Consider the following 23,813-nt stretch of genomic DNA (forward strand, 5'->3'; position numbering starts at 1 on the left):
AGAGTTATTTCAGAGTCTCATCAGTTTTCCTACATGTCTTTATTGAACACATCAGCAGGGCTGAAGCTCTCATGTTAAACACACACTGATCTATGGACACGTTCATGTGTTTCTAACAGAACCAGGCTGTTATCAGCCCTGCACTAACATTATGTCACACACACTGAATGTAACAGTGACAGTTTACATCATCACACAATCAGCTGTGATTGTTTCACTGTCATCAAACTAGTCAACAGGAAGTAGAATCAATAGAAACCAATCATTTACTGACAGCATGTCTGATGGAAATAAGTGCAGTTTATGTAGGAAGTATAACTGCACACAGTAACTGTATTACAATAAGGACTTAACAGCGCCCTCTGCTGGAGTTACCATGGTGACAGTTTGGATGTGTTTCAGTCCTGCCTGGTTATCACTGCAGGAATCTTTACTTTCACATTTATTACAGGTAATAACTCTGATTTTTCTGTGTATTATGAGCTAAATGTATCCTGATACACACAGAGATGGATGAGCAGAGGTCACATGATGAAAGAAAAAACATGGAGTCTTTGATTTATTTAGATATTTATTGATGAATGCAAACAAACCCTGACACTGAACCATCGTCCAGCTTTCACAGAACAAACCTGATCACATGACCTGCTGACCCAAACAGTGAAAAGCTCCATGGCAACAACAACAAACAGCCTCACATATGTTAACAGAGGCTGTTAGAAGCACAGAGTCTTTACAGTCTTTCTCCTGTTTGTACACAGATCTCTGCACATCTTCATCACAGTTACTCACAGACGTGCAGAGTGTGTGGATATCAAAGCTAAGTTTCCACCATGTTTGTAGTCTGTACTGGGACTCATGGAGCATCTCTCTATGAGCACTCAGTGCTTTAAACAGTGAGTCCCAGTTTAACCAGCAGCCTTCACACCACACATCACACAGACATGGAAACTTCAAACCCTCAGACTGAAGACACCATCAGAAATAAATAGATTGTGATGAAGATGAAGAACTGGAACAGTTTGCTGTGGTTTCTTCTGTTCCTGTCAGAAATAAGAGTCTGGCAGCACTTTGCTCTCCTTCCACATGTTTAAGGAGGAAGTGAAGAAGAGCGAGTGAGTCGTCTTCCTCTGTGGGCCCAACATCAGGCAGCAGCCACGTATTTGTAGTGTTTCCTGGGAAACGTAGCACACATGGTGTTCTTCTGCTGTTTCCTCCTTTCACTGAGTGTGAAATACTGACGCTGTGCTGTTGTTCACAGAGGGGAGCTGATTCTAGCTGCAGCTGGACTCTGTCATCTAACTGAATGTGTTGGTGCTGATCACGGGGCTCTGAGGGGGGAGCAGCAGGAGGACTCTGGATACTGACGTCAGTGTATCTGTGGAAGCTCACACAGCGTGTCTCTGTCATTCAATATTGTGCTATATATTGTATCTAGCAATATTGCTCCTGTGACCCCGCCTCCTGATACAGAGACATCTTATTGCTCTTCAAACTGCATCACGTGGACACATGTGATTGTATATTGTAGTATTGATCCCAATGCCTGTGGAACTCCAGTAACTGTGTTCTGTGCCTCACTGGTTCATCCTTCTGTCTGTGTGACGTCAGTCAGATGTTGAAGTTAAACTCTGTAATCTTCACTGTGTCACAGAGTTCAGTGAGTCCCGTTATTCACAGTATCAATCAGATCATCAGAGAACAGCTGATCAGCAATCAGTGGTGCCAACAGCACCTCCTGTGGTGAGAGGATGCAATAATGCAATGTAGCATTTTTACACTCAACACTTCCAGTCATGGAAACTGTCTGTTGGATCTGTTTGACGTTGCTTTCTTGTGTTGCTTTCTTGGTTAGAGTTCCTCACAAATGTCCAGATTATTCTTCTAATGAGGCGTCGACCATGTTTTCAGTTCTTTGGAAGAAAACATCGCCCTTTGCCATCCTTACTTTTCTTTGACTTCTTCAAATGCAGCTGAACTCCAGCTGGTATTTTATTGGACTTTGCAGCTGTTTCTGGTCATCAGTTCATTCCTGCAAACCTCTGAACCTGAACAACAATGATGCTGCATTGCTGGCTGATCCCAAAAGGTTGATTCTGTTCATCTGGACGTTTTCAGAAACGTTTGCTCACTGATCAGGTGACTTCTTCAGTCTCAGCTGACTGCAGCTTTACAACCTTACAAACAGCACATTTGCACAATGACTGAAACCAGCAGCAGCAGCACCTGATATATATGATACTAATATAATACATATACATATATAATCCATACTAATGATGAAGGAACTGAGCTCACAGTCCATTGTTCATTCAGTGAACTACTCAGTTTATTTTGGGCCTCAGAAATGCTCACTCTGTTTGTACATCACTGTCAGCAATAGACTCATTCTGCTGTGTGGACAGGAACACATGTGACATCACTTCCTGTTTGTTTGTGACTGAAGAGGAAGAAGTTTACAAGGAATCATTTAGAAGAGTTTCAAACATCAACTGATTGAATCCATGAATCTGAAAACGTGTTTGTGAGTGAAAGAGACAGACATGTACAGACTGAACTATCTGTTCAACAGTCAGAGTGTTTCTGTAACAGGAGACACTCTTTACACCCCACTCAGCACAGGGACACTGAGCAACCAGCCCAGACTCTAAACCCAGGATAAAGAGTTTGAGTGAATGTGGTGTTGAAGGTGTGGAGGTGGATCAGAGTGTCAGAGGAGACTCTGTAGAAGGACAGAGTGCCAGCAGGACAGTCCACATACACTGCTGCTCTGTTAGAGACAGAGGAGGAGGAGGAGGAGGAGGAGATGGATGTTCGACTGTTATTGTGGATGACAGAACGAGGACCATCATCAGAGCAGAACAGACTCCAGGACTGATCATTCCATCCAAACAAACAATCATCACTGTCTCCTTTCCTTCTGATGCTTCTGTAACTCACTGATATAAAAACGTTTCCTCTCCACTCGACCTCCCAGTAACAGCGACCAGTCAGACCATTTCTACACAGCAGCTGAGGACGAACATCAAATCTGTCTGGATGATCAGGATATGACTGAACCTCCCACACACGTGTCACCTTCCTGTTGTTGTCAGACAGTTGGAGGTTTGTGTTCACTGTGTTTGTGTCGATTGTGAGTTGACAGGAATCTGATGGAGAGAACAAACACAATCCAGCTGCAGTTATTGATCCATCATCGGTTCATTGATTGACACTTTGATGATGACTCCTGACATGATGAAGATGGTTGAATGTGTGCTGCTTTGTTTTCATGAATCCCATTAAAAACACACTTACACTTCCTCAGACCTGGTCTCAACCATCGGACTCCAGCAGGCTCCACCCTGAAAGGAGGAGGGGGGTCAGAGCAGCACAGTCAGCATGCACACATGGACATTACATGGCTCTCATACACACACTGTTACACACTGAGCTCAAAGCTCGGCTCCACTGTTTTATTCAAAGAAATCTACATTTATTTATCAGCACATTTAAAAACAGGTTGAGCCAAAGTGCTGCACAGAGTAGAGAGAAAATAGGAAACATACACAGTAATTACTATAAAGACTCGTCACAATTGAAAGCTACAGAGTACAAATGTGTTTCCAACCAGGTTTTAAAAATGTCGAGTGTTGGTGACGACCTGATGTGAAAGGCGACTGTTCCAGAGTTTGGCTGCAGCGATCGATAAAGCTCACCTCTGTTTTTACGTCTAGTTCTGGTCAGAAGCTACTTATCTGCAGACCTGAGGGCTCGACTTGGATTATTTTGTTAAAGAGAGATAAGATGGAGCCAATCCATTCAGAGATTTAAAGACAAACAACAAGATCTGGAAGTGGATTCTACCACGTACTGGTAACCAGTGGAAAAAGCTGGAAAAAGCTGGTGATGGGTCGTCTAGCACAGACACACCGCTGGAACCAGACAATTCATGAGGGAGAGAACTGTGACAGCGCCGTTCCTTCACTTGACCTCAGTCGCTCTCGTCTGCTCCCTCGTAACACTGCTCTTTATTGAGGTTACGTGAATATGCATAAGTTCATTAACATATGACGTCTTACACAGGTATGAACAAAGAGTACCAGTCTGTGCATAGTGTAGGTATGTGTGTGTGTGTGTGTGTGTGTGTGTGTGTTCCAGATGTGACCCTGTGACCCCAAAGCTGGTGCTAAGAGTCCAGCCGTCCCCCTAACAAAGGGCTCTTATACTTAACCAGACACAGAGTAGGTGTCCTCCTACACCAGGGGTCTCAAACTCGCGGCCCGCAGGATGATATTTTTTGGCCCCCACCTTAATATGAAAATTTAATGTTTGTTTGATAATGTATGACACTTTACAGTGTTGTGTGCGGAGCTGAATTAACCCACCAATCAGGGTGGGATATGGATCTCAGGGGACACCAGCCGGCCTTGATGCAAGCAGGGAAACATTTCTCAATGAGTAAAAGTTACAGCAGCGTTGCCCTGGAGTGTTTCTTTCTTTTCTGTGCCTGGCTGGCTTCCTCCTTTCTATTGGGCAAACGCGGACATTCACCCCAGCGCGCTGCGTTCACAACACTTCAGAAAAAGTTGTTTTTAAGTTGCTGTCCAGCGGGACATTATACGTATATAGATTTATACACCCGTCAGTGGGAGTTTTAGTTATTTTTTCACAGAGAGAGATCTCATATTAACTCTCAAAGTGATGCGTAGGCGGCGGGATAAAAGAAAAGTAATGAACTCAATGCAGCCCAATTTAGTCTGCAGTCACATAGCGACACCTGTTCATCGGCAATAACAGTCCCCGGTAACCCGGACTAATTATAGGGTCGCACCGTAATTTGTGGGTCGATGTTTTTTATTTGCATCACTCCGTTTGCATTGCAGCATACATGAACATTACATATATTTCAATATAATGTAAAAGCAGTCAAAACAACTAACATCAGAAACAGGTGATGTTATTTGTTATATGTCACGGTGTCATTTCCGCTTCTTTCTCCTGTAACAACAGCCCGGCGCCATGAGCAGTCGCCTTTTTTGCGCTTGCTATCCCTGTACTTTCTACCATCTGCAAACGCCATGGTGTTCGTGTCGTCATGAAAGACATGAACATCGAGCGTAAAAACAAAGGAGACTGCTACCGGCTTTTTATCTGCCGATCGCCGTGCTACGGTTGCAAGAAAAAGAAGCAGAAATGACGTTCTCTTCCCGTTGAGACGTTCCCCGTCCGTCGGCTAAACGCTTGATTGAAACTTCAATGCGACAGTGACACCAAGTAGAATTATAAATGTTACATAGCCCCAAACATGTCTTTCTCAAAGCCTGCGGTGAAGAGAAAGGTTGGTGATGAGCACCTACAATTTCAGGAAAAGTGGGAAATGCAATATTTCTTTGTTGAGCACAGGGGCACCCCGACCTGTCTTATTTGCACAGAGAAAGTTGCGGTGCACAAGGAATACAATTTGAAACGTCATTACACAACTAGACATGCTGAGGTGGATGCAAAATAACAGGGAGATGAGGGAGCGAACCGGGTTGCCAGTCTTAAAACAGATCTACTGAGGCAGCAAGATTTCTTCAAGAAAGCAACCAAAGAGAATAATGCAGCAGTCGAAGCCACGTGGTTAGTGAGATGATTGCTAAAGCAGGGAAGCCATTCACAGAAGGTGAATTTGTCTAAAAGTGCATATTGCAGGCTGCAAATATAGTCTGTCCGGGAAAGAAAGGTCAGTTTAGCAACATCAGCCTTTCTGCTAACACCGCAGCAGATCGCATTTCTGACCTGTCAAGTGACATTTATGACCAACTGTGTGAGAAAGCCAAATGTTTCAGTGTATACTCAGTCGCTCTTAATGAGACCACAGACATCACCGACACTGCCCAGCTCCCAATGTATGTCCGTGGTGTTGATGACAGTTTTGAAGTGATGGAGGAGCTGCTCACAGTAATTCCAATGCATGGCCAGACCACCAGAGCAGATATTTACAAGCTGTGTGATGCCATTGAGAATGTTGGTTTGCCATGGAAGAGGTTTGTTGGAATAACAACAGATGGAGCGCCATCAATGACAGGGAGGAAAAATGGACTGGTGGCACTTGTTCAAAAAAAAATGGAAGAGGAAGGCGTGGAGGAGGCCATTGCTCTGCACTGCATTATCCATCAGCAGGTCCTTTGCAGCAAATGCCTGAAGTTTGACAATGTGATGTCTATTGTTGTGAAATGCATCAACCAAATCAGATCCAGGGGCTTAAAGCACCGAAGGTTCTGTGCTTTTTTAGAGGAAATGGAGTCAGAATATGGGGATGTGCTCGACTTCACTGAGGTACGTTGGCTCAGCAGGGGAAATGTATTAAAGAGACTTTTTGAGTTGAGAGCAGAAGTGAAGCCTTCATGGAGAAGGATGGAGTTAGTGTTCCTGTGCTAACTGATCCCAAATGGCTCATGGACTTAGCTTTTCTTGTTGATATAACACATGAGCTTAATGTACTGAACAAGACGTTACAAGGCCAGGGGCAACTTGTCAGTGCTGCCTATGACAACGTGAGAGCATTCTCCACCAAACTTGCGCTCTGGAAAGCTCAGCTCTCTCAGACAAACCTTTGCCATTTCCCAGCATGCAAGGCACTCGTGGATGCAGGCACACCATTCAGTGCTGACAAGTATGTTGATGTCATTTTGAGGCTACAGGAGGAATTTGATCACAGATTTGCTGACTTCAAGACACACAGAGCCACCTTTCAAATTTTTGCAGACCCCTTCTCCTTTGATGTGCAAGATGCCCCTTCTGTGCTTCAAATGGAGCTCATTGAGCTGCAGTGCAACTCTGAACTCAAAGCAAAGTTCAGGGAGGTGAGTGGAAAAGCAGACAAGCTTGGACAATTTTTGAGAGAATTGAGCCCTAGTTTCCCTCGGCTTTCCCCAATGTTCAAGCGGACCATGTGCCTTTTTGGTAGCACATACTTGTGCGAAAAGCTCTTCTCCACTTTGAACTTCAATAAGTCCAAGTACAGGTCCAGACTTATGGATGATCATCTTCAAGACATACTGAGGGTCGCAACTGCTTCCTCCCTCAGGCCAAATCTGGCTCGGCTATGCGAGAGGAAACGCTGCCAGGTCTCTAGCAGCAAGGAGTAGGCAAGAGAAGCCATGTTCAGAAGAACAGTTCATTTTCTACAGTGTTCCATTCATGTTCAGAAGAAGGTTATAGAACTGTTAATACAGACATTTCAATCTAAATACAGCAGATATAGAAGACCAAAAAAACACACAAGTTCACTGATTAAAAATATCTTATTATTATTTTATTTATGTATTACAGATTGATTTATTTTCTTATTAATTCTTCATTTGTTTATTTATTTTTCATATTTTGTTGGCTTCATCGGGTGAGGGCCTCCAGCTCGCACTGGAGCGGTTCGCAGCCGAGTGTGAAGCAGCGGGAATGAGGATCAGCACCTCCAAATCTGAGGCCATGATTCTCAGCCGGAAAAGGGTGGAGTGCCCACTCCGGGTCGGGGATGAGGTCCTGCCCCAACTGGAGGAGTTCAAGTATCTCAGGGTCTTGTTCGCGAGTGATGGGAGAAGGGAGCCGGAGATCGACAGACGGATTGGGGCTGCAGCTGCAGTAATGCAGACGCTGCACCGGTCCGTCGTGGTGAAGAGGGAGCTGAGTGTAAAAGCGAAGCTCTCAATTTACCGGTCGATCTACGTCCCTACCCTCACCTATGGCCACGAGCTGTGGGTAGTGACCGAAAGGACGAGATCGCGGATACAAGCGGCGGAAATGAGCTTCCTCCGAAGGGTGGCTGGCATCTCCCTTAGAGATAGGGTGAGAAGTTCGGCCATCCGGGAGGGGCTCAGGGTAGAGCCGCTGCTGCTCCACGTCGAAAGGAGCCAGCTGAGGTGGTTTGGGCATCTGACAAGGATGCCCCCTGGGCGCCTCCTGGGTGAGGTGTTCCAGGCATGTCCCACCGGGAGGAGGCCCCGGGGCAGACCCAGGACACGCTGGAGAGATTATATCTCTCGGCTGGCCTGGGAACGCCTTGGTGTTCGTCCGGATGAGCTGGAGGAGGTGGCTGGGGAGAGGGAGGTCTGGGCCTCTTTGCTTAGGCTGCTGCCCCCGCAACCCGGCCCCGGATAAAGCGGATGAAGATGGATGGATGGATGGATGTTTTAAAAAATAAAAATAAAGAGATTTGAGAAGATTGGAATTTTTTAACCATGCCTTTCTTGTGGAAAACCTAATGCGGCCCAGCCTCACCCAGACTCTGCCTGCAGCGGTCCCCAGCTAAATTGAGTTTGAGACCCCTGTCCTACACCATAAATCAGTAAGAGAGGGTACGACCTCTCTCATGGCCCCAAGTGGTGTGTGCATACCAGAGCACTCTGGAAGGCACACAGTCTTTACAGACTACTAAGGATCAAACCTCTTTCATTATGCAATCGATTATACAACTCTAAGCATATATGAGTAAATATTTCTAAGCATAAATGACAATCAATAATATAAACCGTACAGCTGGTTTTAATAACAGAATTTATTTGTTTCTCAAATGAGAAAGAGCTATCGAGAAACAATCCTAAATCTTTAGTTCTTAACTTTTCCAGTGGGCCAAGGTCGACATTATCTGCTAATGCTAAATAGGATGCCGTTATTAACTAATGCTAATTTGATGTGAATTAGCATTATGCACTAATGCTAACACTTACTTTTTAAAAATGTGAGTAGCTAACGCTAACACTATTTTCCTTTACTTTATAACAATGTGAACGGCTAATGCTAACACTATTTTCCCTAGCATTACAACATCTGAGCTGCTAATGCTAAGTAGGCCGCCATTAGCACCTACGTCTAATTTAAGGCAAATACGCATTAGAACCTAATGCTCATATCGTTTTCCTTTGCTTTATAACAATGTGAGCAGCTACTGCTAAATAGCATTAGCTAATAACAGCAGTCTAATTTAAATCAAGTTAGCCTCATTTGCATTATAACGATGTGAGGAGTTAATGCTAAGTATGCTGCCATTAGCAGCTAATTCTAATTAGGGGTGAATAATTATTACCAGCTAACCACCAGTTTTCTCTTCCCTTTTAACAATGTGAGCAGCTAGTGCTAAGTAGGTTGCTGTTATTAGCTAATACTAATTTGAGGTGAATTAGCATTATCCACTTATGCTAACAATGTTTTTTCGTACTTTTTAACAATATGAGTAGCTAATGTGAATACTATTTTTCATTCAATTTTAACTTTTCCCCTGGGATGTGAAGAGTTAATGGTAAATAGGACGCCATTAATAGCCAATTCTAATTTTAGCTGAATAACCATTAGCAGCTAATGCTAATACCATATTTTCTAATTTGACGTGAATTAGCATCATCTGTTAATGCTAACTCTTTTCCCTTGCATTATAACAATGTGAGCAGCTAATGCTAAGAAGGCTGCTGTTATTAGCTAATGCTAATTTGATGCGAGTTTAGCATTATCGGGTAATGCTAACACTTTTCCCTTCCCTTTTAACAATGTTTGTAGCTAGTGCTAGGTAGGCTGATGCTAGCAGCTAATGCTAATTTGATGTAAATTAGCATTATATTAGTGAGGAGTTAATACTAAGTAGACTGCCATTAGTGGCTAATGCTAATTTTAGATGAAAAGGAATTGGCAGCTAATGCTAATACCATATTTTCTTGCTTCATAACAAACAATGTGACCAGCTAATACTTAGTAGGTTGCCGTTATTAGCTAATACTAATTTGAGGTGAATTAGCATTATCCGCTTATGCTAACAAAGTTTTTTCTTACTTTTTAACAATACGAGTAGCTAATGTGAACACTTTTTTTATTCAATTTTAACTTTTCCTCTGCGATGTGAAGAGTTAATGCTAAATAGGATGCCATTAGTGGCTAATTCTAATTTTAGATGAAAAAGCATTAAAAGCTAATGTTAATACCATATTTTCTTGCTTTATATCAATATCAGTATCAATAGCTAATGCTAGGTATGTAGCCATCATTAGCTAATGCTAATTTAGCCACTAATGCTAACAATGTTTTTGCCAACTCTTTTCCCTTGCATTATAACAATATGACCAGCTAATGCTAAGAAGGCTGCCATTATTAAGTAATGCTAATTATTATGTGTGTCAGCATTATCCGCTGCTACTAGCAATGTTTTATCTTACCTTTTAACAATATCAGCAGCTATAGCTAACATTACTTTCATTTCACTTAAGCCTATTTAGCATTAATTAACTTCATTTAGCATTAAGACGTTTATGCTAAATAGGCTACCATTAGTGGCTAATGCTAATTTTAGGTGACTAAGCATTTGGCAACTAATGCTTATACCATATTCTCTTGATTTCTAACAATATGAGCAGCTACTGCTAAGTAGGTTGCCGTTATTAGCTAATGCTAATTTATCCGCTAATGCTAACAATGTTTTTTCTTACATTTTAACAATGTGATGTGTGTTAGCGTTAATAACTATTGCTAATTTGATGTGAATTAGCATTATCAAATAATGCTAAATACCTTCCCTTGCATTATAACAATGTGAGAAGATAATGCTAAGTAGGCTGATGTTAGCAGCTAATGCTAATTTGATGTGAATTAGCATTGTATTAGTGAGGAGTTAATGTTAAGTAGATTAGCATTAGCGACTAATGGCAATTTTAGGTAAATAGAAATTGGCAGCTAAGGCTAATACCATATTTTCTTGCCTTGTAACAATGTGACCAGCTAATGCTAAGCAGGTACTGTTATTAGCTAATATTAATTTGAGGTGAATTAGCATTATCCGCTTATGCTAACAATGTTTTTTCTTACTTTTTAACAATACGCCATTAGTGGCTAATTCTAATTTTAGATGAAAAAGCATTAACAGCTAATGCTCATACTGTTTGCTTTGTAAGAATGACAGCCGCTAATGATACGAGGTCTACCGTTATTAACTAATGCTAATTTGATGTGAATTAGCATTATCCGATAATGGTAACTCTTTTCCCCTGCATTACAACGACGTCAGGAGTTAATGCTAAGTAGGCTGCCATTAGGGGCTAACTCTAATTAGGGGTGAATAATTATTAGCATCTAATGCTAATACCGTTTTCTCTTTCCTTATAACAACTTGAGCAGCTAATGCTAATTTGATGTGAATTAGCATTATATTAGGGAGCAGTTAATGCTAAGTAGGCTGCCCTTATTAACTAATACTACGTTGACGTGAATTAGCATTATGCACTACTGCTAATACTGTTTTCCCTTACTTTTTAACAATGGTCGTGTCCAAATTCATGGGCTGCATCCTCCTGAGGCCGCATTTGTAGACCGATTACGTCACAGCGACGCGCTGAAGGCTGTCCAAATTCGTAGACTCCTCCGAATGCAGCTGACAAATGCGTCCTCCTTTTCCCCAAATTTGAAGGATGGGTCGGGTGTGTCCTTCGTGGCCCACCATATCCCAGAATTCATAGCGCGGCCCAGCCAAACTCCAGTTTCCAACAATGGCGCCAGCTACTAAGTTTTAAAATTACTCATACTAATCCTTCTGAGTCACAAAAGAAACTTTTAACATGTTTTCAGGCGAGAAAGTAGCTGTGTAAACTAGAGATGGACCGATCCGATATTACGTATCGGTATCGGTCCGATACTGACCCAAATTACTGGATCGGATATCGGCGAGAAATAAAAAATGTAATCCGATCCATTAAATATCAAAAAAGCACCTCACAAAACTTGCTACAGGCGTAACTCGGCTCATAACCGTATGCATCACCTGATCGAGCTGCTGTGTGTATTTGTAGCCTTGCTAGCAAACCAGCATTTCATCTCCAAGGAAGTTTTCCCAGAGAGAAGTAAAGCAAGTGTGTAAGTTCATCTCTGAATGTTTGTAAAGCATTCCCACGTTAAGCTTAACAACCATACCTGGAGCGACTGCCTCTCTCTCTCTCCCTCCTGCTGCTACTTCAATTGTGAAACTGCTTAATGATCAGCTGATCAGCTTTTCTGTCGAGAGTCTGTCTGTCTTCTTAGTTTTTGGCCCACTTCTCACCAAAAAGAGGAAACCAGCGGCTGAACAACAGCAGCACTTTTAAGCTTGATAAGCTGTTGTTAGAATTTATTTAATATTACTTTCTACACCAGGATCTTTTGTAGCTGACGGCTGGTAACTGTGCAGGGGCGGATCTAGCAAAGTGTAGCCAGGGGGCCCGATAGGGCATGAACAGGGAAAAGGGGGCACAAAGACATACTTTTCATTCTTATTCTCATTTAAAATGTCGAGCTTTTAATAAATAATTATCTGACTCTTACACCCAAAGTTTTAATCTGATGTAAAATATATAGAAGTCCATTACTGTATATAGTAACTGTTAAGTCTAATATACCCTAGTAAGCTATAGTACTTTTTCCTTTGGGAAGGTACCATCTGTGCAGTCTGCAATTCTGTTGAAGAAAGATGTTGAATCTATTTAATTATTCTTGAAAAATAATTTATTTCTGTGCATTTTTCCCCCTGCATCAAATTAAATTTGATTACATCAATTAAGCATCATGAGTTGGAGGTTGGGCGGTGGTTCCCTTTTTTTTTTTTTTGCTGGGAGTTTGCAACCCTATTAGTTAGGTTGCTTAATATTTCTGCTAAGTACTATTTAAAATACCAGAATAGGGAGGATGGAGTAGGTTTAAGTGTATTAGATTGATCAGTGTTGCTGAACTATGAAATATAGTGCAGTGTATTTTTTACATACAGGTATAACCGAATAGCTTTAGTTATTTATTTAAACTTGAGTATAAACTTATACAAAATGCAGCAAGGTATTAAAAAAACTTTTATTGATTAAAAAACACACTATATCGGATTCATATCGGTATCGGCAGATATCCAAATTTATGATATCGGTATCGGTATCGGACATTAAAAAAGTGGTATCGTGCCATCTCTAGTGTAAACATCAAATATCTGCTCGGTTTATCAAGATATTGCATATTTCCAAAAGTGCTTCGACGTTTTCGGAGACGTCTGTTACCCACCAGCTCGATAGCTAGCCGAGAGCTCGAGGGTCACTGAAGCCGCCGAGAACGACAACTCCCGGCACATCATTTTCAGATCACCGCGGACTTTTGTTACTCGGGTTAAACGTAATATATAAGTCACTTAGACAACCTAAAAATGTTATTGTTGGGCTTTTTTCAGTGTTTTGTTTGTTCGCGAGTAAATCGGTTTACGATTACGTAATTAAAAATTACGATTAGATTAGATAAAATAAAACTTTATTAATCCCCCGGGTGGGTTCCTCCTTGGTTTTTACACAGCTGACTAAACGTCAAACAGAAAACTAATTAAACAGTAGTATGAGACGGTCGAGAATTTACGCCAGTGTCCTGTTATATTTTAGATAGCAAGGAGCAGACGGCCGAGTTTATTAAACTCCACTGAGACAGCGGTGACGCTAATCAGAAGGGTAGACCATCCAATTTTCCCAGCCGTTTACTTCCAGCCTATCCGACCTTCTGAGGACCCGGCCCACGTCGAACGCGAAGGCGTCCTCCTCAGGAGGATCCATGAATTTGGACATGACCAATGTGAGCGGCTAATTCTAAGTACGCTGTTGTAAATAGCTAATGCTAATTTAATGTGAGTTAGCATTATCCAATAATGCTAACACTGTTTTCTCTTACTTATTAAAAATGATAGTAGCTAATACTAACACTCTTTTCCGTTGGGTAAAAACGAAGTGAGGAGTTAATGCTAAGTAGGCAGCTTTTAGCGGTTTATTCTAATTAGGGGTGAATAATTATTAGCAGCTAATGCTAATACCGTTTTCTCTTTTCTTATAACAATATGAGCAGCTAATGCTAATTTGATGTAAATTAGCATTATATTAGTGAGGAGTTAATGACTAATATAAATTATAAATATAAATTATAAATTAGCATTATATTAGTGAGGAGTTAATGCTAAGTAGGCTGCCATGAGTGACTCTTTTCCCTTGCATTATAACGATGTGAAGGGTTTATGCTAAGTAGGCTCCCATTAGCAGCTAAAGCTAGTTTGAGGTGAATAAGCATTAGTAGCTAATGCTAATACCCTTTTCTCTTGTGTTATAATGATGTGAGACGTTAATATTGTTCTCAAACAACAGAATGAGAATGAAATATTGATTCTAACAGGGCCCATAAACAGCATTATCTTAGCAGCATTAGCTTATCAGAGTTTCCATCATGGTCACACAAATCCTTAGCAGAGCAAAGTGGCCTACTTAGCAATAGCTGCTCAAGTTATAGAAAGCAAGGGAAAACAGTATTAGCATTAGCTAAATGTGCACTTGAGAACAAATTTATTGTGAATTCAGCCGTGAATTTAGAGTTTGTCATTATTTAAGCTTCCATTTCAAAATGTTAGCTGCTCCTGTCTGCCTCTTTATCACACACACAGACTGAAATGATTCACAGCCTTGTTTCATCCTTCTGTCACTATCACTGTGGACATACAGCATGGGAAACATACACATGGCTGACACTTTATTAGGTACACTGGCATCTATCTCAGGTACACCTGTGACCTAAATGTTCCTGCAAAAAGACTCCTTGGAGACCCCCTACATAAATATCCATGTACTATCCAGTTAGTGTGTCTGTCCCTGAAAATATTCCTGCATGTGTGATTGTTCATGTCTCATCTGCAGCAAACAAACAGGAAGTGAGTGAAGGACACAGGAAATGTTTCCAGCTCTTCCTCCTCTATCAGACATTCTCTCCATACCTGAGAGTGTCCAGTCTCAAGCCTGGATCCGTCAGTCCAGCCGACAGCAGCTTCAGTCCTGAGTCACCTGGATGATTGTAGCTCAGGTCCAGCTCTCTCAGATGGGAGGGGTTGGAGGTCACAGCTGAGGCCAGGGAAGTACAGCCTTCCTCTGTGATCAGACAGCCTGACAGACTGCAGACACACAAAACAACAATCCGTCTGTTATCCATCTCTATGGCAGCATAGCTAAGGGATGGTTCAGGGTCACCTGATCCAGCTCTAACTATAAGCTTTAAAAAAAGGAAAGTTTGCAGCTGATCTTCAAAGTAGAGAGGGTGTCTGCCATCATCACAATTTTACCTAAAGAAGGTAAGAACAAAGAGTATTGCAAGAACTATAGACCCATTTCCTTTCTTAATAACGATTACAAACAGTATGCCTCGATTATTAGCGAAACACTTCAAAACTTTGTACCAGATTTGATAGAAGTGGACCAAACCGGATTCATTAAGGGACGTCAGGCACAGGATAATATAAGGAGAGTCCTTCACATTATCGACAATGCAGAAAAGACCAATATCAGTACTGTGTTAATAAGTTTAGATCAAGAAAAGGCATTTAATAGTGTTAGTTGGCTCTTCCTATTTGAAGTATTGAAAAAATTTGGGTTTAAGGACCGTTCAATACAATGTATAAGGACAATTTATAATCAACCTACAGCCAGAATCAAGGTGAATGGTAGCCTGACGGACAGAATTCGGCTACATAGAGGTACAAAACAGGGCTTTGTCTTGTCACCAATTCTTTTTGCTTTATATGCCGAGCCACTAGCTCAAGCAGTGCGGCAGCATCCAAATCTGTAGGGGGTAACTCTTGCCGGACAAAAACATCTTATTGGATTATTTGCTGACGATGTCATTGCTTTCTTACGAGATCCTTACAAGTGCTTTCCAACTTTGATGCAACTATTCCATACCTTCGAACACTTGTCAGGCTACAAAATTAATGTACCCAAAACACAAATTTTATCATTCAGTTATACACCTTCTCAAAAGATTAGAGATGAATATAAATTAAATTGGCACTTTGATACCATGAAATATTTGGGCGTCATTATCTGCTATGTTGGACACAAACTACAATCAGGTGGAGGGTAACAAAAAAAGACCTAGAACGGTGGTCAACAACATCTACAAACTTTTACTCTAGAATTCAAATATTAAAGATGAACGTTCTCCCAAGATTGCTATACATGTTTCAATCACTCCCACTTCCTATACCTCAAAGAAAATTTAAAGTATGGGACAAGATGATCTCAAGGTTTATATGGGATGGGAAGAAGCCCAGAACAAGGCTAACAACATTGCAACTCCCGAAGTGTAAGGGAGGGATGGCTTTGCCTAACCTAAGGGAATACTTTTACGCAGCCCAACTTAGACCTCTTGTTGGTTGGTGTAGACCAGAATATGAGGCACGGTGGAAGGAAGTTGAAATTGAAATTGAAATGAAAGGAAATTGAGAAAGAAATTAAGGGAAACAAAATTCAAATTTGTATCTCTGACAAACAATTAATGACCTCTTACAAAAGTAGAATGAATCAAATTGTGAAATTTACATTAGACATATGGCACACAGTAATAGAAAAACATCAGTTAAAAGAACAATTATTTTTGCTGAGATGGTTTAGACATGATAAAAAATTTAAGCCGGGACAATTGGACCAAACATTCAAACGGTGGGAGTTAAAAGGGATTACAGCAGTTTGTACTCTAATGAAAAATGGAAGACTAATGAGTTTCCAACAATTAAAAATAAATACAAATTGGAAAAGAGAGATTTTTTTAGATATCTGCAAGTTAGGGATTATTGCGTAAAGCAAATAAAGTCTGACTGGCTTGAAAAATCATTGGGTATTGTTGGAATAGTAAAAAATTGCTATGAACATAAACAATTTAAAGCCATTTCCACTTTCTATAGATCATTAGAAGAAGATAGACAGGACACAACCTTTTACCTTAAAAAGAAATGGGAAGCTGAACTGGCCATAACTATAACAGAGAAGGAATGGGTCAGTATGTGTGAAATACAACACAGCACAACGAATTCGCCGTTGTGGAGGGAATTTTGCTGGAAAAATTTGACACGTTTTTTCATTACACCCAAAATTAAAAGCAAACAGACCTCAAGTCCACAGAAATGTTGGAGACTGTGTGGAGAAACAGAAGCAGATCATTCACATGTATTCTGGAAGTGCATAAAAATTAAAAAGAAGACCTTAAAATGACCATGGATAATATTCTGGGTTATGCACTTCCAAACACCTGCCAAGTGATGTATCTAGGAAACATAAAAGAACAGATACAAAAGGAGGACTATATCTAGTTAAAATAATTCTAGCCGCAACCAAAAAAGCAATCACAAAGAAGTGGTTACACCCAGACCCTCCCACTCAGCGAGATTGGATTAGTATTGTAGATCTCAGAGATGGAAAAAATAACATTCAATATTAGACTGATGGGATGTAAATACGATAGACAATGGAGGAAGTGGAAAGCATTCCGAGTAAAGTAGAGAGGGTGTCTGTCTCCTGAACTCAAACTGGGAGCTGCTGCCACACCCAGTCCAACATAGCCAGGCTTTCTTTGCTGCTTTGACAAAACCTCAAATCCCACCAGAGATGATGAGCATCATCACAGTGATGATCATTTCTCTGTAACCCAGGCTTTCTGCTTCAGGATCTGTGCACGCTCACAGAACAAGGAGACCTTTAAACATCATTTCACTAAATGGATGGACTGAGCTCAGCCTACAGATGAACTGGTGCCAGAGATCATAAAGAACATCAAACAGTCAAATTCAACACTTTTAATGGAAATATGAGATTAATGCTGCAGACAATCATGAACCTGCTGAATTCATGAACATCAAGAATGCAGCGAGTGGTAAAATAAAGATTTGACCTCAGTGTGCTCAGTGTTCCTGTCTATTCCTAACATATTCCTAACATGATAGCTGCACTTTAGAGCTCTAAAACTGGAACTGACACATAAAAATACTGAGAACACAGACTAGCAGCCACTGCATGGCCTCGAGTACCTATGTGGTGCGTTCAAAGAGCATCAGCACAGACATGGTGGGTTCAATAATATAGGACATAACAATTTCTACGGCGAAAATACTATCAATGAATGAGCCATAACATTTTAGCCATGCAAACATGTTATCAGTGGGCTTTCCAACAATTTACATTGATCATTAAAAGATAAAATACGTGAGTCGAGGTCACTACGAGCCATGTGAGGGTCAAACATGGCAGAGAACCTTCCAGCAGCATCTTGGTTTATAATCCGCCTTTGGGTCATCAGTTTAGGAGATGAAGGATCCAAGTAAAATAACAAGTTAAACTAGAAAGCGAAAATTTCAGAAGAAATTTTAAGTGTGCCTATGCCGCTGCAAATCAGTGTCGTTTGCCATTCATCATTCAGATCTGCAGACGCTGTGCACAGAGGTTCATGAGCAGAAGTCCCATTGTACCACGGCAGACCCGACAATGTTTGCATGAACACGCTTTGTAGCATTACTTTATTGACCACTTTTCACACATGGTTGGTGTACCCACACAGCTGGCTGTAGCTTTTCATCTCACAGCCCGACACACACCAAAAACAACAGCCGAGAGAGCACAGACTTTATGCCTGAGAGGCGTGATTGCAGATGCCGCTCAGGTGGGTCCACCTCCCCTGCAGCGGCACTGCAGACCACGCCCCGCCACACACATCAAACACGTAAAATAAATATTTGTGCACTTTTGCATTCACTTTTTGTTATTTTTACACAGTGTTCTGAATGATTAACAATGGTCTACAGCCAATCTTGTGTATTATTATACAAACTTTGGTTGTAAGATTCAGATAACTATTTAATAAAAGCTAAATATTTTATATGAGAGTAAGAAAGAAAAGTATTTCTTTGTGCCCCCCTTTCCCTGTTAATGCCCTACCTGGCCCCCTGGCAAAAGCTTTGCTAGATCCGCCCCTGCACAGTTACCAGCTGTCAGCTACTTAGAAAAGGATCCTGGTGTTATTTGTCTCTCAGAAACAGTTCATAACTTCAACTCATTCATGTCACCTAAAAGGTAAACCTGTTTCTCCATCACCAGTTCAGCTCTGATGATTCAGTAAGGACATCTCCTGGTTTGGACCAGCCCTTTTTTTCAGCTGTGGCTCCAGCAAACATCAGCTGATACTAGAAATTAAAATCAAATGAATTCTAACAACAGCTGATCAACCTTAAACGTGCTGCTGTTGTTTAGCGCGATAAACAAACAAGAGAGAAAAGCCGATCATTGATCAGTTTCATGACTGAAGTTTCAACAAGCGAGAGAATGACAGGAGAGGCTGTCATAAAGTTCAACATCAGTAACTTAGCTCGCACACAGCACACAGGCATTTTTTGAAAATGTATTGATAGCAATGTTGAATATTATTACAGAAGAAAAAACAACTACCCGTGACGCCTTTGTAAATGGAGGGACAGTAACTGCGTGTAAAACCTGCAGACAGTCAGATTAACAGTATTTTGTCTCTATCTGCCATTCTGCACTTCATCTCATGTAAACAATAACGTGGCGCACAGCGTGACGTGAAAACAGGCGCAACCTTTGACGTTGCCAGATGAACTCTGTATTCCTCGTCCGCAAAAAAGGAGTTTTAAAAAATCTCAGTTTTTGGTGATTTGAAACGCTGTTTGGATGAAACAGCTGCGTTTTCAAAAATACCCGTGTAGGTGCGGATGTAGCGTAAAAGAGTTAGTAGTTTATTTTCTTACTACCTGTAATTTATTGCAGGTTACTTGTATTTGCGTAATTGTTTACTAAATGTTTGAAGTGTGAAATAAACCGCAATGGAGCAAAATATGGGAGTGTGTGGTTGGAGGATGTGTTAGTGCGTGTGCATGCTGTTCACACGCGCGGGGGGGCGCGAACGTTTTTCGTGTAAAACAAAGGGGGGCCCAGCAAAAAAAGTTTGGGAACCACTGCTGTAGTGCCATTTTGGGGAGCAGTTCAATTGCTATACATCAATACAACCTTTATAGCCCAAATTTTAATAATATGTATGCATTCAGTCCATAGTAACTACATATATAGCAAAAAAGTGCAATAAACTAGAAAAAATTTAAAATAGTTTTGTTTTGTATTTTTACATATATTTGTAGTTAGAAAAATTTAAGAGGTTTATCCCTCAAAACTGAAGAACCAAAAAAAAGTTAAACAAAATAGTTTCCAACCACAGGAAATGTAATTTGAGTGTATCCATAGTTGTATTTTTGAGATACACCAGATTGTATATACTGCATGAAAAACTAAAATAAATATTATAATGCGAATTTGCAAGAAAAACTGCAGTGCATCAAAATAAACTATTTCCAACTGTGTAATTTGAGTTCTAAGCCTCCCAGAAACTATACAGAAAAGCATAAACTCAAACATGACTTTTGAAAACACCAGTGTAGGCTTATAAGGCCTTGAAGGTAAAAAAAACAAACAACTAGAATTTCTGCAAAAATGACGTCACTTCAGGTTTCGGGCAGGTAATGGCGGACATACGATAGTTCGGGCTGACATCTATTCCAACGTACGAAGTGCTATGAACAGCTGATCGGATTGGCAAAGCGTGTTTCTGGAATATTACTTTTTTGTTGCTGCAAGTGCTTTTCATGCAACTTTTGCAAAGCTATGTGTGGAAGGAAACGGTGACCTAGGATAAGCTGGATGCATAAGATATAAGTACAACTCCGGTTTCACATGCAAAAATAAACATTATTGCACTAGCTTATGTGGTTGCAGATCTACAGGCATTTAAAAATAGTTACGCAAAACTGAGCGTTCCCACTCTGACCAGCCTTAAAGGGTTAACAGTATCTCCCAATCATAATTTAAAGCAGCAGAAATGAAGTCAGAACTCAAAAGAGCAAAAATGACTTTACAAAAAATGATTGACGACAGTGAAAAACTACATTGTTGCCTCCATCGAGCTGTAGCGGCGGAAAAGCCAAACACAGGCGCCATCTTGTTTGACAGAAGATCTTAGCACACAGCAGCTACAAGCATAGAGTGCACCACTATTGTTCAAATGGAAGAAAAAGAAAACACTCAATAAAACCTTCGACAGCTGAAACTAATGTAGACAATGTCAGGGGAGGAAGTCAACCTGAACTTATGACACCAAGCACAATAACTACCAAAATAAAGCAGGAAAAGTAAACTAAGACACCCTAAAGCAACTAAACAGAGCAGCTAACAATAAACAAGAAGTGTAAACTATAAAAACACAGAAGCTAACATGCTAACATGGCTAACACTAGCATCACTGTATGTAGCCCAACTCTTCTCACAGCAACATACAACTGTCATGGCTAGACGTCTCACTGATTGGCTCATGTTAGCTTGTGAAAATATAAAGTCCCAGCAGTACTAGCTGTTTTATATACTGTTTAAAATAAGCTAAATGTGCTTATAATGTGTAAATAAAGGCTGATGCAGCTAGCACTGTTAGCATCAGCACTAAACCCTGTTACATTTGTACACTGTTAGAGCAATGGCTCCAATCTACAGCCTTTAAAATAATGATTAAAATGCTGTGATTGCAGCCATTCCCCAACTCTCTGTGAATGGTTCTCATGGCCATTGATCAGTGGGCTTTGATCAGTGGGCCTTGATCAGTAGTTGTTGATCAATGGTCATGAGAATTTGCATAATTATGATTAAGGAACTGACCTCATGGACCTGAGACCTCCCTGAAATCTTACCAGCCACTTTAACCAGGTTGTTTAGTCTGGTCTTATTATTCAGGGACATATTACCGTACCAAGCAATGATAAAGAAAGTTAAAACAGATTCAATAAATTTTTTATAAAAAAGAGTCATCATTTCAGATGAAACATTGAAACCTCTCAACCTCCTTAAAAAGTCTTTGTACAACCTTTTTCACTGTAGCAGCAAGATGTGACTCAAAGGACAGAGTCTTATCAAGAACAACCCCCAAATACTTATAACTGTCCACCAGTTCAATGGCAGCACATTTACCACTGTTAGTGCAGGATGGGGGGATGTCTTCCTGAAGTCAATAACCATGTCCTGGTTTTCAAGGTGTTGATCATTAAGAAGGACTGATCACACCACGAAACAAACTCATCCACAACCATGGGAATCCTCTTCACCATGAAGGAGGCTTACAATGACTGTGTCATCTGCATATTTAATGAAATGCCTGTTGGTCAGTGTACTGCAACAGTCATTAGTGTACAAAATATACAGTAGAGGAGAGAGACAACAACCTTGTGGTGAGCCAGCAGAAGAGTTCAGCTGTTTGGAAAAACAGCCGTTTACTCTCACACACTGAGATCTGTGAGTTAAAAAGTCCAACCAACACGATTAAGATCAAGTTTAAACTGGTTAAGAAGCTTATCAACTAAAAGATGTGGTTGGATAGAATTAAAAGCTGAAGAAAAATCAATAAATAAGAGCCGAGCATGAGCTTTGGCGCCATCAAGATGGCGATAAAGGAAGTTCAACAGAGTGACCACTGCATCATCAACACCTCTACGAGGCCTGTATGCAAATTGTAGTGGGTCTATAAACTTCTCTACTTGCTGCAGAATCTCCTTCCTCACAAGTTTTTCAAAGGACTTCATCACTAAGGATGTTAGAGCGACAGAACTAAAATCATTTAATGATGTAGGTTTTGTGGTCTTAGCAACTGGAGAAATAATTGATTTTTTCCTCTGGAACCTTCTGTTGCTGAAGAGATAAAAGAAAGATGTAATAAAAAATACTGCATAATTGCTCAGCACATGTTCTAAGCACCTGGCCACAAATATTATCAGGACCTGGACTTTTATTAGTCTTACTCATTTTAAAAAGATTTCCCACCCTTCTTTCATCAAAGAACAAAGCTGGGGGGCTCTGGTGCTCTCTATTAAGAAATCAAGCGTATTCCTTGAATTATTATTATCATTAAATCTCAAATAAAATCTATTCAGCTCATTGGCTAACTGAGAGTCTGAGCTAAAACCAGTGAGACTTATCTTATTACAGTCACTGTAACAGTGAGTAGTCATGTGTTTCATGCCTGCCCAGGCAACCCTTAAGTTATTGCTACCCATCTCCGCCTCTACCTTATCCTTGTATTTTATTTTGGCTTTTTTAATTTCTGATCTGATCTCCTTCCTAATTTCTCTAACTTTCAAGATATTCCCTTCAATAAAAGCTTTTTTCCTTTCATGAATCAGCCTCATAAGATCTTTTGAAGACCATGGTTTGTTATTAGGGAAAAAATGCACAACCTTTGAAGGGATAATCATGTCTCTGCAAAAGGAGATGTAGCTGCAGACAACGTCAGTGAGTTCATTAATGTCTCTACATGATTCTGTAAACACCGACCAGTCTGTACAGTCAAAGCAGCCCTGCAGGGCTAAAGAGGCGTCATCACTCCAAACCTTTATGCGGTGTTTCCTCACTTTCTCTCTTCTCAGTACAGTCTTGTAAACTGGCAGAAGATGCACCGTGTTGTGATCCGAGGATCCGAGGGCGGGGCCAGCCACAGATGTATATGCACCTTTTATGGAACCGTAACATAGATCCAGAGTCTTATTGAAGCGTGTGGGACAGTTCACATAATGATAAAAACTGCTCAGTGTTTTCTTCAAGTCGCAGCGATTAAAGTCAACAAGAACAATATTAGGAGCCTCAGGAGAGAGAGATTGTAGTGAGTGGATGACGTTGGAGATGGTGTCAGTCGCATTCTTGGGATTCGCTTTAGGGTGGATGTAAACGACGATGACGTTGATCTGTGGGAATTCCCTCGGCAGATAAAACGACCTCAAAGACACAGAGAGGAGCTCAATGTCAGGCAGACACACTTGTCTACGAACGGTCACGTTTTTACACCATTTCTGATTTATATACAAACACACCCCTCCTCCTTGAGATTTCTGGGTAGCTCCGGGGTCTCGATCCAAATATATGGGAAACCCGAAGCCATTTAGTTCCAGAGAACAATCAGGGTCAGAGTCCTTGAGCCAAGTC

The 23,813-nt window shown here is 40.8% G+C and overlaps 1 protein-coding gene across 2 annotated transcripts in view; it reads right to left on the reverse strand.

Moving 5' to 3' along the window:
* Nucleotides 1–1,297: 1,297 nt before the first annotated feature.
* Nucleotides 1,298–23,813, reverse strand: part of LOC148105956 (protein NLRC3-like) — a 51,965-nt gene continuing 29,449 nt past the window's right edge. For both annotated transcript variants that reach the window (XM_087838002.1, XM_087838001.1), the window contains 3 exons: nt 14,747–14,920; nt 3,298–3,344; nt 1,298–3,149 (listed from right to left, as the gene is read on the reverse strand). In XM_087838002.1, the coding sequence (XP_087694128.1) occupies nt 2,614–3,149; nt 3,298–3,344; nt 14,747–14,920 (757 nt within the window). In that variant the 3' untranslated portion in view covers nt 1,298–2,613. The remainder of the gene's footprint in view (nt 3,150–3,297; nt 3,345–14,746; nt 14,921–23,813) is intronic.

Source organism: Neolamprologus brichardi, chromosome 3 (assembly GCF_056152115.1).
Source record: "Neolamprologus brichardi isolate AB-2024 chromosome 3, ASM5615211v1, whole genome shotgun sequence".
Lineage (NCBI taxonomy): Eukaryota > Metazoa > Chordata > Actinopteri > Cichliformes > Cichlidae > Neolamprologus > Neolamprologus brichardi.